Raw genomic sequence first — 13,001 nt, forward strand, 5'->3', positions numbered from 1 at the left:
GCTTCAGCACTCTGGCCCGCCGCTCCTGTCGGGGAGGGTGGCTGCAAGCTCCTGCCACTCTGAGAGGCATGGTAAGAGGGCGGGGAGCGGGGGTTGGATAAGGGGTAGCGGGTTCCGGGGGGCAGTCAGGGGACAGGGAGCAGTTGGAATGGGGCGGGGCGGTCAGGGGGCGGAGAGTGGGGGTGGGGTTGGATGGGGGTGGGGTTCCAGGGGGTGGTTGGGGTGGGGTCCTGGGAGGGGGTGGTCAGGGGACAAGGAAGAGGGGGGTGGGGTTGGATGGGTCAGGGTTCTGAGGGGGGCAGTCAGGGGGCGGGAAGTGGGAAAGGGTGGATAGGGGTCAGGCTCTTTGGGGAGGCACAGCCTTCCCTACCCGGCCCTCCATACATTTTTGCAACCCCGATGTGGCCCCCGGGCCAAAAAATTTGCCCACCCATCTTAGAGCCTCAGAAAGTTGGCCTAGCATGGGTAAAACTGGAAGTACGGATGACCCACATGCAGTAAAGTGAGGGGGTACTGAACGAAAAAGCTTCACAATACTGGCTGTACAATGTTGCTGAAATGAGATGCTTATGAGTAACTACAAGATAGCCTATATTTTCAAAAGTGACTATGGATTTTGGGTACCTCAATTTTGGGGCCTCCCATTTGGGTCCCTTTAAAAGAGCCCCATTTTCAAAGGGCAAGAGCTCAGCATTTTCCAAAGCTCAAGTCCCTCTAAGTTCTTTGAAGGTCACATATTAGGGCCTCAGAAGAACTGAGCAAGGTTACGCTGAATGCCTGACCCACAGAAAGCTATGACATTATTGGTATTTATAAACCACAGTGGGTGGCCACGTCTCTTTACAGAGAGGGCAGGGCACCACAGGGCAGGAGTGGGTTTTTTTCCCACATAGGATCTCCAAGCTTTTCAGCGTCTTATCCAAGCTACGAGTGCACCACAAACACCCCAGTATGACTTTGCTTTTCTCCACATACCATGCGCGGTCTCCTGGAAAGCCTTTTGTATCTCTTTCAAAAGCTGCTCTGCCACTGCTGGCAAAGTGGCCTCCATCTCCCTTGACACCCAAGTGAACCCTGTAATCAAAACAGCAGAGGGCAGGGAGAAGCTGGGAAATCATTAGCGTCACCACAGATACAGTAATTAGAGATAGTTTATTCGGGTGAAGGCTGATTTCAACCCCCAGATAAGGCAAAGAGAAGGGCACTGATTATTTATCAGCATTTCTTATACAGTAAAAGCTGTTTTATCCGGCACTTCATCAACCAGAAAGCTCTATAAAGCGGCATTTCTGATCTTCATTGAAATTCTGGTTTATAATTCAATTGGCATGGGGCCGGCAGAGCTTGGGGCAGGGGATTGGGGCGCGGGAGGGGGCTCAGGATGCTGGATCTGAGCGACGCTCACCTCGGGCAGCTCCCTGCAAGCAGCGACCTGTCCTGGCTGCTCCTAGGCCGAGGCTGGAATGCTGAACTTCTCCACTGGGAGGCGGGGGAATCAAACAAAGGATTCCAGTCTTATGGAAATCCTATATAAGATGGGGGAGGAAAACAATCAAGGTCTTTAGTTCCTTTCTCCTCCACCTTCCCACCCAGAGAGATACTTGAAAACGCCTGGAAACAAAAAGACTGGAACTGGGGGGAGGGGGGGAACTGCTTACCCCAGCTGGAAAGATATCTGGCCTGTGAAGGAATCTACCTAAGACAGTATCTAAAGTGAGGAATTTTTATTTGTAACCAATTTATTTAGTGAATCAAGCTTAGTTTGCGTGCTTTGTTTTATTTACTTGGTAATCTCCTTTGTTCTGTTTGCTACCTCTTTACCACTTAAAATTCACCTTTTGTAGTTAATAAACTTATTTCTTGTTTATAATATAATCCAGTTTATGTAATTTCTAACTGGGAGGGCAAGAAGTTGTGTATATCTTCCTCCACATTGAGGGAGGGGGCAAATTTCCAACCTAGCTTTCCAGTTAAAAAACGGGCACCTGTCACCCCTAAATGGCACCCAGGCACAGAAGCCAAAACCCAGGCTGGTAGTAATCCTAGCAGAAACAGCCTAATTACTCAAGTGATTCCACCCTAGAAACCAAGGACGAGGGACTGGAGAATTAGGGCTTCACAGGACAAAGTCTCCAGCCTCAGCTATCAATAACCACTCTGTCATCGTTACTGACAGCTGGGAATTGTCCACAAAGAGGCCTTCACACTCCTATCCACCCAGAGCATCGTCTCTTTCAGCACAGCAAGTGCATCACTCTACTCCTTGCATGAGCTCGCCCTGACCTGCTTATAAGGGGGCAGGCAGAAACATCTGCTCCATTCAAGATGGACCACGGCATGCTGGGACATACCTCTCTGCAGGGCCGCACGGCATGCTGGGATAGTAGGGTTCCCAATTTTGGTTGAATGTCTGCCTGGAGGTTCCATCACATGACATAATCGTTAATTAGAGATTAACCTTGAATTGCTGGAGACTCCAGGACAATCCTGGAAGGCTGGCAGCCCTAGGGCACGTGCCTCTCTGTGTGCCCACACGGCATGCTGGGACATGGCTCTCTTCTGTGGGGGGGCCGCACGGCATGCTGGGATAGGCTATGTCACTGCGGGGCCGCACGGCATGCTGGGAGGGGACATACCTCTCTGTGTGGCCGCACGGCATGCTGGGACATGGCTCTCTTCTGTGGGGGCCGCACGGCATGCTGGGATAGGCTAGGTCACTGCGGGGCCGCACGGCATGCTGGGAGGGGACATACCTCTCTGTGTGGCCGCACGGCATGCTGGGACATGGCTCTCTTCTGTGGGGGCCGCACGGCATGCTGGGATAGGCTAGGTCACTGCGGGGCCGCACGGCATGCTGGGAGGGGACATACCTCTCTGTGTGGCCGCACGGCATGCTGGGACATGGCTCTCTTCTGTGGGGGCCGCACGGCATGCTGGGATAGGCTAGGTCACTGCGGGGCCGCACGGCATGCTGGGAGGGGACATACCTCTCTGTGTGGCCGCACGGCATGCTGGGACATGGCTCTCTTCTGTGGGGGCCGCACGGCATGCTGGGATAGGCTAGGTCACTGCGGGGCCGCACGGCATGCTGGGAGGGGACATACCTCTCTGTGTGGCCGCACGGCATGCTGGGACATGGCTCTCTTCTGTGGGGGCCGCACGGCATGCTGGGATAGGCTAGGTCACTGCGGGGCCGCACGGCATGCTGGGAGGGGACATACCTCTCTGTGTGGCCGCACGGCATGCTGGGACATGGCTCTCTTCTGTGGGGGCCGCACGGCATGCTGGGATAGGCTAGGTCACTGCGGGGCCGCACGGCATGCTGGGAGGGGACATACCTCTCTGTGTGGCCGCACGGCATGCTGGGACATGGCTCTCTTCTGTGGGGGCCGCACGGCATGCTGGGATAGGCTAGGTCACTGCGGGGCCGCACGGCATGCTGGGAGGGGACATACCTCTCTGTGTGGCCGCACGGCATGCTGGGACATGGCTCTCTTCTGTGGGGGCCGCACGGCATGCTGGGATAGGCTAGGTCACTGCGGGGCCGCACGGCATGCTGGGAGGCGACGTGCCCCGCACCACCACACATCCCATGTCTGGGGCCTGGCTCGGGCCCAACCCCCGCCGCGCTACGCCCCCCACTGCCCCCGCTGAACTGGTCACATGACCGTCAAACGTCCCTTCCCCTTGGCCACCTTCCTGGTCACATGAACTCGCTACTTCCGCCGGGCGGGGGACGGGGACGGGGGGGCTTCCGGGCGGGTCACATGATCAGAGCCCGCCCCCTGGCGCCTGCGCCCCACGTCCCCTGGCACGTGACCGAGCGCCGGGCCGAGGGTCTGAGGGGGCCGGGCCGGGCATGCTGGCGGCGCTGCGCCGGGGGCCGGGCCTGCTGGCGGCTGCGGGGAGGCGCTGCTCCGGGGCGCGCCTGCCGGCCGGGAGGGGCACCGCCTGGGGAGCGGGGTCCCTGCGGGGGCGGAGCGGCCCCGGCCCCGGCCCCGGGGGCGTCCTGGCCGCCCTGGCAGGTGAGAGCAACGGGAGCCGGTGGTCGGGGGCGGAGGGGGTTCGGTTATGGGGGGCTGACGGGGTCAGTTACTGGGGTTTGCTGGGGGCTGGATGAACAGGAGCTGCTGGGGGGCTGGCAGGTGGGGGGCCTGGCAGCGGGGGTTATTGACGGGGGGGCTGGCAGCGGGGGGTTATTGACGGGGGGGCTGGCAGCGGGGGGTTATTGACGGGGGGGCTGGCAGGTGGGGGCCTGGCAGCGGGGGTTATTGACGGGGGGGCTGGCAGGTGGGGGCCTGGCAGCGGGGGGTTATTGACGGGGGGGCTGGCAGCGGGGGGTTATTGACGGGGGGGCTGGCAGGTGGGGGCCTGGCAGCGGGGGGTTATTGACGGGGGGGCTGGCAGCGGGGGGTTATTGACGGGGGGCTGGCAGGTGGGGGCCTGGCAGCGGGGGGTTATTGACGGGGGGGCTGGCAGGTGGGGGCCTGGCAGCGGGGGGTTATTGACGGGGGGCTGGCAGGTGGGGGGCTGGCAGCGGGGGTTATTGACGGGGGGGCTGGCAGGTGGGGGCCTGGCAGCGGGGGGTTATTGACGGGGGGCTGGCAGCGGGGGGTTATTGATGGGGGGGGCTGGCAGGTGGGGGCCTGGCAGCGGGGGGTTATTGACGGGGGGGCTGGCAGCGGGGGGTTATTGACGGGGGGGCTGGCAGGTGGGGGCCTGGCAGCGGGGGGTTATTGACGGGGGGGCTGGCAGGTGGGGGCCTGGCAGCGGGGGGTTATTGACGGGGGGGCTGGCAGCGGGGGGTTATTGACGGGGGGGCTGGCAGGTGGGGGCCTGGCAGCGGGGGGTTATTGACGGGGGGGCTGGCAGGTGGGGAGGTGGCTGTTGGAGGAGACTGGTAAGTAAGGGATTATTTGGAGTCAGGGTGGGGGGAGGCGATGTCTGGCCTGTTAGGTACAGGAGGGGAGGGCAGAGCAGAGTAGGCGGGGTGCTGACAAGGAGCTTGGGCTAGGGGCAGGAAGGTGGGGAAGGGGGCAGGACGTGAGATGGAAGTGGAGTGGAGGTGATGGGGCCAGGGCACTGCGGGATATGGGAAACCTCCTTGCATGTGGGTGCAGTGGAAATAGGGGTCTGTTACAAGTCACTGTGGGGTAGAAGTGGCACTGGGTGAGTGACTCCAAGCTGTGGAGCCAAACCTGCTCTTTGAAGGGATTCCCAAGTCCGTGCTCCCGCTGGTAACCCTATCCAGCAGCCCTGGGCAGGGAAGGACAAAGGTCTCTCAGCTGTCCAAGTTCATCCAGTCAAATGTTTCTCTTCCCAGCTTTCACCTTGTTCTCTAAAAATGCTGAGAAAGAGAAGGAGACAAAGGAAGGGGAGAGTGCAGGAACTGAAGACACCATTATATTCCTTTTGAAGAAAGCCAAGGTAACGTCACAAGGACCTAAATTACGATTAGTTGTATTCGTACAGCCCCAAGAGCTCTTGTCACAGACTAGGACCCTCAACTTGTTACCCACTTAGCTTTCTTATTAAATATACTAACTTCAATGAAATAAGCATGCTGGCTTGGTGGCGAATTGCTGGGCACTTCCACTGCAAGAGCCTAATGGGAGGCCTTTTGTGAGATGAACTCAGCACTCTCAGCCTTGCATCCTACTGATGAGCCAGTCCAGACACTTGGAGGCATGGATGGGAGGAGGGAGCCCAAGTATCAGCTAGCACTGAGGATCCCATAAGGAGAGCAGAGATGAACTGCTCTTCCCAAGTCATTGATCAGGGCAGCAGCTGGAAGTTCATGCTGTTCTGTCTCTGCTCCTGTAAGCAGCATTTGCACAGGTCTGTTCACCTGCACAGTGATGCCCTTGCTTGGCCTGCTGATACCCTGGGGTCAGCATTCCCACATACTGGGATCTCTAATCATTGTAGGTTTTCCCTTCTTTCCACTTCTAGCTCAGCATCATGAAGGGGGAGCTTGAGGAAGCAGAGCGGATTCTGCACGAAGCCGTCCGACTCTCCCATCAGTCAGACAACAAGAGAGCCATCGTCTATACCTATGACCTGGTAATACTCCCAGGAAAGCTGTGTGTGAGACAGGGGTCCTTACAGCTGCTGTGGATGTGGTCTCGGTCTCTCTGTCCCAGGCATGGGCTCAAACCTGTTCTAGCAGCCTCTGAGCTTGATAAATGTATGACTGGGATTATATGACATGGCTGGCTTGGATTGCAGGGGCCTGGACTCCCTTGCAGTCTTGTGTTTTTACATTCCTGTTACTTCCCTTGCCCTCCACTGGGCAGTAATTTCAGCAGCTGGTAACACGTGTTTGCTGGGCAGAAGTTGCAGGTTAAAAGAGGGGAAACAGCTTTGTGCAAAGCTAGCCCAAGGTCAGCAATAGCCTCACATGGGGAAGCTTTGGCATACCTGAGATCTTTTCCTGCTTCTTTTCTAGATGGCAAACCTTGCGTTCCTGAGGGGTCAGCTGGACAGCGTGAGTAAAGTCCTATCATTTGAGTCTGTGAAGAGCCCCTGTACTGTGTTTGAGATCTTCAGAGGGCTGCCTACAATGTTAAGTATTATGGCCCACAGCTGGGTTATACTAAACCAGTAGTTCTCAAACTTTTGTACTGATGACCCCTTTCACATAGCAAATGTCTGAGTGCGACCCTGCCCCCCCCATTAATTAAAAACACTTTTTTATATATTTAACACCATTATAAATGCTGGAGGCAAAGCGGGGTTTGGGGTGGAGGCTGACAGCTCACGACTCCCTAGGTAATAACCTCACGACCCCCGGAGGGGTCCCGACCCCCAGTTTGAGAACCCATGTACTAAACGATTCTGTTAAGGCCAGTTTCAGGCATAGATTGCCTATCTATCACCAGCTAAACCTGGGCGCTGGCTCTTTAATATACTTTCTCTTTTGTTTCAGGCAGAGAAGCTCTTCAAAGCAGCAATGAGCTTCTTGCTAGCTGGCGACATGAAGCAGGTAAGGGCTTCTCCCAACAGGCTTCCTGCTGGGCGTGAGGTCCCCACAGCTGCTGTAGCATTCCTTACACTACCTCTTGTTTGGGGAAGATGTGGCCTTGCTCCATTCCCTACAGTTCCTCCTATGGGGAGCTGCTGGTACTGGAGTGGCAGTGAGCTTCCCTGCCATTTAAGCAGCATCTTCTAGAGGTAGCAGTTCATTTACACCATGTATAGGGCATTATCTTGGCCTGTGTCTGGTCTCTGAGGAAGCAGTGGTTCTGCTGTAAGGGTCAAAGAGAGGAGTGATTGTGGCTGCCCCCTCTAATGTGCCTTTGACTTCTCTCCCTCCTGACAGGATGACAATGCCATCATTGAAATGTCCCTCAAGCTGGCCAGTATCTATGCTGCTCAGAACCAGTGAGTACCAGGGGGAGGCTGGAGTGCAGATTGTTAGCTCCAGGATACCAGTGGTGATTTTGGGGCAGAGGAAGCTCGCTCTTCTGATCTGGGAAGGATAAGAGGTCCTATGTTGAAGGGTTGGGGGGTTACCCATCCTACAGGGTATTCTCAACATGGAGACCTCAAAGTCAGTGACTTTCATGAGCTTCCTGTGTGTGAGTCACATATGTGGCACCTGTGTCCCAGCAGCAGGCAAGACCCAGCTGATCTGCATCATCCTCTCCAGCTAGGTCTCTGCCACTTAGATGGAAATACCTGCAGATAGCTGTAGGGACAAGTCCCATTGATCTGACAGAGAAAACCCACTGAACGCCTTTGGGCTCAATTTCTGTGTTTACAGATGTAGTTGGTGGCTGTCTGGTTTGACAGCGCGGTAGGGGAGTGCTCTGTCTGTAGGCCAGGGGCAGCAGCAGGGCACACTCCATACCCTGTGGGCAAGAGAGAGGCTACTTCTCCAGAGCTGTCAGAACCCTGGGCCTGTTTGCTGAGGTGACCAAGAACCAGGCCAACAGAATGGGAGGTGAGGGAAGGGTCACAGCAGGAAGCAACTGACCCCCAGGGTAATGGTAATGTGGCTGTCTCCCAGAAATGCCCAGTGTGTGGTGGTAGTGAGCTAACGCTGCCCTGGCGGTGTGGGAGGAGTGGCCTGGATTTGCTGAGCTCTGACCTTCGCCCTTTATTGTGCAGACACAAGCTGGCTCTTGCTGGCTACGAGTTCTGCATCCTGACCCTGGATGAAAAGAGAGCCAAATACAAGGACTTGCCTGAGGATGTTCTCCCAGGTAGGAAGCTCCTGGGCTTTTGCTGTTGTCAGTGTGGCTTTCTGCCTCTCTAGGGATCTTCCTGTGTTGCCATTGGCATCTCTCCTGCCTCTTACAGCCCCTTCCTCCCGTTCCCTCACTGGCTTCTCCTTTCGTGAGCTGCATTCAAGCTCTGTGTCCTTCCCTTCCTGTACTTACATCTGTCCTCCTTTCCTCCACCACCCTGTCACCTGTGCACTCCCACCCCCAGTCTCCCTGTGTCTGCTCTGTCTCTAATGCTTCACGCTGGCTCTGTGCCCATGGAGCCCTTAATCTATTTTACTGCCCAGCTGTCCTGCCATTTGTCACAGCCATACCCACTACCTGTGCCTCACCCTCTGCATTTGCCATTAAGCTAGGTGGGGCAGGGCAGAGATCTTGTCTCAGGAGTGTGCAGGTGTTGCTCTGGCAATATTACTCAATGCTGATCCTTTGACAATGCTTGCACAGGTGTTGGTAAAAATCCCCTGGGGGTGCTGTCTAGTTTCCATTCCTGAGAGAAGAGGGTAGTGCTTTGATCCATCTCTTTTCCTGCTCACAGCAGAGGAAAGAGCCAACACGTATCTCCTGCTTGGTCTGTGCCTGGACTCGTACGGTCGCTACCTCCTGGCCAACAAACAGCTGCCTCGGGCCCAAAGAATGTATGAGAGGGCACTTCAGATCTCCAAGGAGGTCCAGGGAGAGACCCATCCCCAGGTGAGTGGGAACTGATGGCTGGACTCAGAATGGCACTTGCTGGAGCAGCAGCTATGTGCTCATGTCCCTGCATGGGGTCAAGAGTAAACATGTGCCAGTGCCCAGGGAGGGGAGGACTGAGCTAGATCTGTCCTGGTCTGCCAGCATTGAACCCTCTGTTACTATTGCACTGACCCGTTCATCTATTGGGAGATGTTATGAGATCCTCTCCTTTGTGCTGCTTGGCACTGGTGTGCCAGAACAGGCTAAGCTGGATATTCAGCCTTCCATAGCTGTAGGTCAAGACAGGACCCTGTATCTGCATTGCCATTGGTTAAGTTCTAAAAGCAAAAATCCTCCTCCTCCTCCCCCAGCTCTAAGACTTCCTCTCCCTGTCCTGGTGCAGACTGTGGTACTGATGAATGACTTAGCAACTGTGCTGGATGCCCAGGGGCTCTATGATGAGGCATATACACATGGGAAGAGGGCATCTGAATTGGCAAGGCAGACTGAGCACCCTGAGGAGCACATGGTGCTGAATAACCTTGCAGGAATTCTGATGCACAAAGGTAAGTATTGACACCTAGCCAAAGCAGCTTAATCAGGAAAGGTGATTTCTTTGCTCATAACTCTCCTGGCTGCAGTAAGGGAGCAAGGCCTGGGCTGTGGCAGTGAACATGGGACAGGGACTTCAGCACCCTGTATCACTACTCTCCTTCCCATTCAGTGCAATAGCTCTGGCTTGTCTTTGGCAATGGTCTATGCTGCCTTCAAATTTTAACCTGTCAAGGTGAAGATGCCTGTACTGATCGATTGCATTGCAGCGGGGGTGTGTGTGTGAGAAAGGGAGTTAGTGCCTTGGAGGCAGGTGACTTTAAATTGAGGAGTTGAATTCTTACCCACCACTCCTTGACAGCCACTAATTGCCTCACTACCCCCACCCACCCCACTCTCTATTGGGCATTGGCTGTAGTGGTAATTGCCAGAGAACACTGCAGCAGTAATATCCCAGGCCTGAGATTTCAAGCTAGGGGTAGCTGTGTTGGGCTGGCTGCAGCAGGTGCTCCATCCCTCATACAGTTGGTTCCATGGGTTGAAGATTGTGCAACCCTAGATCAAGATTCATCTCTAACCCTTAAATTCTGGAGCCCAGACATGGCCGCTGCCCTGCCTGCACACACTGAGTAGCTCCAACCAGCAAAGCACAAAAAGCCCTTGGTAAAGCTCGTGTGTCTTACGGCTGCCAACCAAGACTGAATCATTGGGTTCTAGGCTGGCAGGAGGGAGGGGACTCTCCCCACCCCCTTCATCCTCAGATCTTGCCTGGGACAGGCCAGGTGAGCTGCTGGTCCTGTTAGTGACAGCTGCTCATGCACAGAAAGCATGATGACAGGGAAGGGAATGAGACAGACCTGGCCTTTATTTTCTAGATGAACAATTTTCAACCCTGAACTAAACCCTACTCCTCCCTGGTTTGTGCCTGACTGTTCCAAGCAGCACTTTAAGTGTAATCACTCAGAGGGGCTGGGTGTAACATTCACCTAACCTTCTTCCTCCACTAAATGCAGAAGACTTTCTGCAAGCAAAACAGGTGTACAAAAAAGCCCTGAAACAGGCAGAGCTGAAAGGAGACACTGCATCCAGGCAGCACATCCAGGAGGAACTAGCAGAGCTGGCCAGGAGGAGAAAGCACTCAAACTGAACATATGATGCACAAATGAGGGAGGCTTGAAGTATCTTGGACTGAATGAACTGCTGAAGGCAAGGTGGTGGATTACACAGAGCACAGGAAGACTGGGACCTGTTGCCATTTTCAGTGGGAACTAAAATAGGTAACGATAGGTTCAGTACTGAGTAAGTACAAGGGAGTGGGAGGAAGGAGGTACTGCTCTTGATGGCTTTGACAAACTCAAAATAAAGCTTTGATGGAATTGTGGGAGACTGAAGGCTCATTAGTCCCTTGCACTGTGAACACTGAACTGTATTTGAATTACCAAGTTTAAATGTTAGCCTCTGCTTTAATCTGTGGTCTGTGGCTACTATGGGAAGTGGATTCACTTGAAGTGTTGACCAGTGCCTTTTAAATATTACAACAATCATGGGAGCTCCTGCTGAATGCCTCAGCTGAAACAGTAAAATTATCACTAGTGCTGTCTCACTTTCCCTTTGTCCTGCTAGTGCACCACGAGGGGCCACACCACCATGCAGAGACACAGAGAAGGAAGGAGAGCAGAGGATGGTAGTAAAAAGCAGTTTCATTTAGCTTTTAAGGGAAAAGGGATGGAATTAATACAGGCTGAACCTGCTTTTTTTTTTCTTCCAACTGCAGGGAAGCAATCAACAGCTAGACTGCTGGGAGAGGCTACTGTAGAGAAGGATTACCAAGTGGGTAGGGTATAAACCCTGGGATTCTTAAGTCAAGCAGGTACTGCTATAGAGGGGGGTAGTCTGGAACCCATATGGTATCCCCCTTCTCCTAGCCATGTGACTGTTACAGTAATTGAACCAGCTGCAGGAACCAATTCAAGCAGGGCCTGAGGAACAGAAGTATGCAGTGGCTTTCCTGTAGTCTCTCCCACCCTAGCCCCACTGAAACGATTAAAAAAAACAAAACCAGAAAGTTGTGGAACAAACATTGTGCCACCATTGCATTGTTCACAGGGCTTCTGTTATAGTACTTTCTCTTGTCTGTGTACAGTGCAAGGGCAGGTGGAGAGAGACTGGCACAGGCTTAGTCCACAGGGGCTTGCACAATAGGATCCATTCACAGTTGACCTTTAGGTACTGTGAATCACGTTTAGGATTGTCATTAACTTAGTCTGGTTCAGTTCCCCTCTATAAAATGGAAATGAGAGCCCTTTTGAAAGACTTGGCAGATCTCAGTTTCCATTTTTGAAAGGTGCTATCTGTACTGGAGAACAGATCTGTGTCTCCTCTAGCCTAGACCACAGTAAGTATCCACAAATTCACCCTTTGTGAGGGAAAGATTGTTCTGTGGTCCCAAGACCAGTCATTTGTTTGTTCAGAAATCAGATCTCCTTTGCCCAGGGTGCACTTACTAAGCCAGACCCAATTAACTGCTTGTTAAAGAGCTTCCTTCCAAAGTGTAAATTTCAGGTTACAAAACTCAATTATTGGCTGTTGCTAAACACCCAAAGATTCCTGCTGCAAGAGGAAGTTGTTCTGCTCAAAAGCAATGGCAGGAGTACCTCCCCAACCTAGAGCACTGTACTTAGTACTGATGGGCAGGTGGTGGGGTGTAACACAAATAGCTTTTGAACAGTTTAGAGCAAGCCTACTGATGAGGGAAGGCTATAATAAAGATTGTTATAGCAATCCCAAGGACTGTTAAAGAAAGTAATTCTGCCTACTTAAGTAGTGTCAGACAAGTGGAGCTAGCTTTGGGGTTTTCAGTAAGTAGAGTGGGTAAGAGGTTTGTTTACCATCATATTCAAAAGCACACCTAGGTGAGATGTGCACACCTGAACATTGTTACTGTTCAGATTACTTACACTAGTGTTGGGCAGCAGATCAGTTAATCTTCAGTGCATTCAGCTTTAGTCCTCTCTAGACTGTGTAGCTTGGCCTCCTAGCAGGCATGCATAAACTCTTAGGCCAGTTTAGTGAATAGTGGGGCTAGGGGCCTGATTTCTAAGCTTAGGCTTCCAATATTATGAGTGCAGGTTTGTCTCCCCCATGAATTGCTAAGGAAAGAAAACACACAATAATTACAGGCTCAGGTGTGCTCACAGAGAATGAAGGACTAAATAGCCTATGCATTTTATATCACATTCACTGTCATATGAGCATGCAGTTACCAGATGTGTGTTTTTGGCTACATGGACATCTACTTCCTAGAACTGTAATGGTCTAGTCTAGTGTTGTAATCTGAGATTACTTGAATTTCAGTGCCCTAGGAGGGTGCTTCAGCTATTTCTGTAGAGTGTTGTCTGTCATTCTCATCAACACAGCTTGATGCTGCAAAACAAGAGGGACACAGAGAAAGAGGAAATGGATCCCCTTTATTGATTGGTCTGAATCTAGAAGTCATTGTCTACTGAAGACATTTTGTGGAAAAAAATTGAATTTTAGCATGACACA

General features: G+C 53.3%; 2 protein-coding genes across 11 annotated transcripts in view; one reads left to right on the forward strand and one right to left on the reverse strand.

Annotated features, from left to right (window-relative positions):
* ZSWIM7 (zinc finger SWIM-type containing 7) overlaps positions 1–3,647 on the reverse strand; it is a 29,771-nt gene extending 26,124 nt beyond the window's left edge. For 6 of the 9 annotated variants that reach the window (XM_073315901.2, XM_073315896.2, XM_073315899.1 and 3 more), the window contains exons 1-3: positions 2,459–2,627; positions 1,406–1,526; positions 976–1,074 (exon numbers count right to left, since the gene is read on the reverse strand). In XM_073315901.2, the coding sequence (XP_073172002.1) occupies positions 976–1,074; positions 1,406–1,526; positions 2,459–2,581 (343 nt within the window). In that variant the 5' untranslated portion in view covers positions 2,582–2,627. The other 3 variants (XM_078849275.1, XM_078849276.1, XM_073315902.2) reach the window with 3 other exon arrangements.
* A 134-nt stretch (positions 3,648–3,781) lies between these two features.
* TTC19 (tetratricopeptide repeat domain 19) lies at positions 3,782–12,602 on the forward strand. 2 transcript variants are annotated; one of them, XR_012155463.2, is made up of 11 exons: positions 3,782–4,025; positions 5,324–5,427; positions 5,953–6,063; positions 6,449–6,487; positions 6,929–6,985; positions 7,322–7,383; positions 8,113–8,207; positions 8,767–8,921; positions 9,307–9,469; positions 10,469–10,732; positions 11,079–12,602. XR_012155463.2 is itself a non-coding variant. In XM_073315892.2 (10 exons), exons 1-10 carry the CDS (start codon positions 3,860–3,862, stop codon positions 10,600–10,602), a joined length of 1,086 nt encoding a protein of 361 aa, XP_073171993.2. In that variant the 5' UTR covers positions 3,782–3,859; the 3' UTR covers positions 10,603–10,834. The 2 variants fall into 2 exon arrangements, 1 of the variants encoding a protein (XP_073171993.2); XM_073315892.2 differs by lacking the exon at positions 11,079–12,602 and having other exon boundaries at positions 10,469–10,834.
* The last annotated feature ends 399 nt before the right edge of the window (positions 12,603–13,001 follow it).

This window comes from Lepidochelys kempii, chromosome 17 (genome assembly GCF_965140285.1).
Source record: "Lepidochelys kempii isolate rLepKem1 chromosome 17, rLepKem1.hap1, whole genome shotgun sequence".
Classification (NCBI taxonomy): Eukaryota; Metazoa; Chordata; order Testudines; family Cheloniidae; genus Lepidochelys; species Lepidochelys kempii.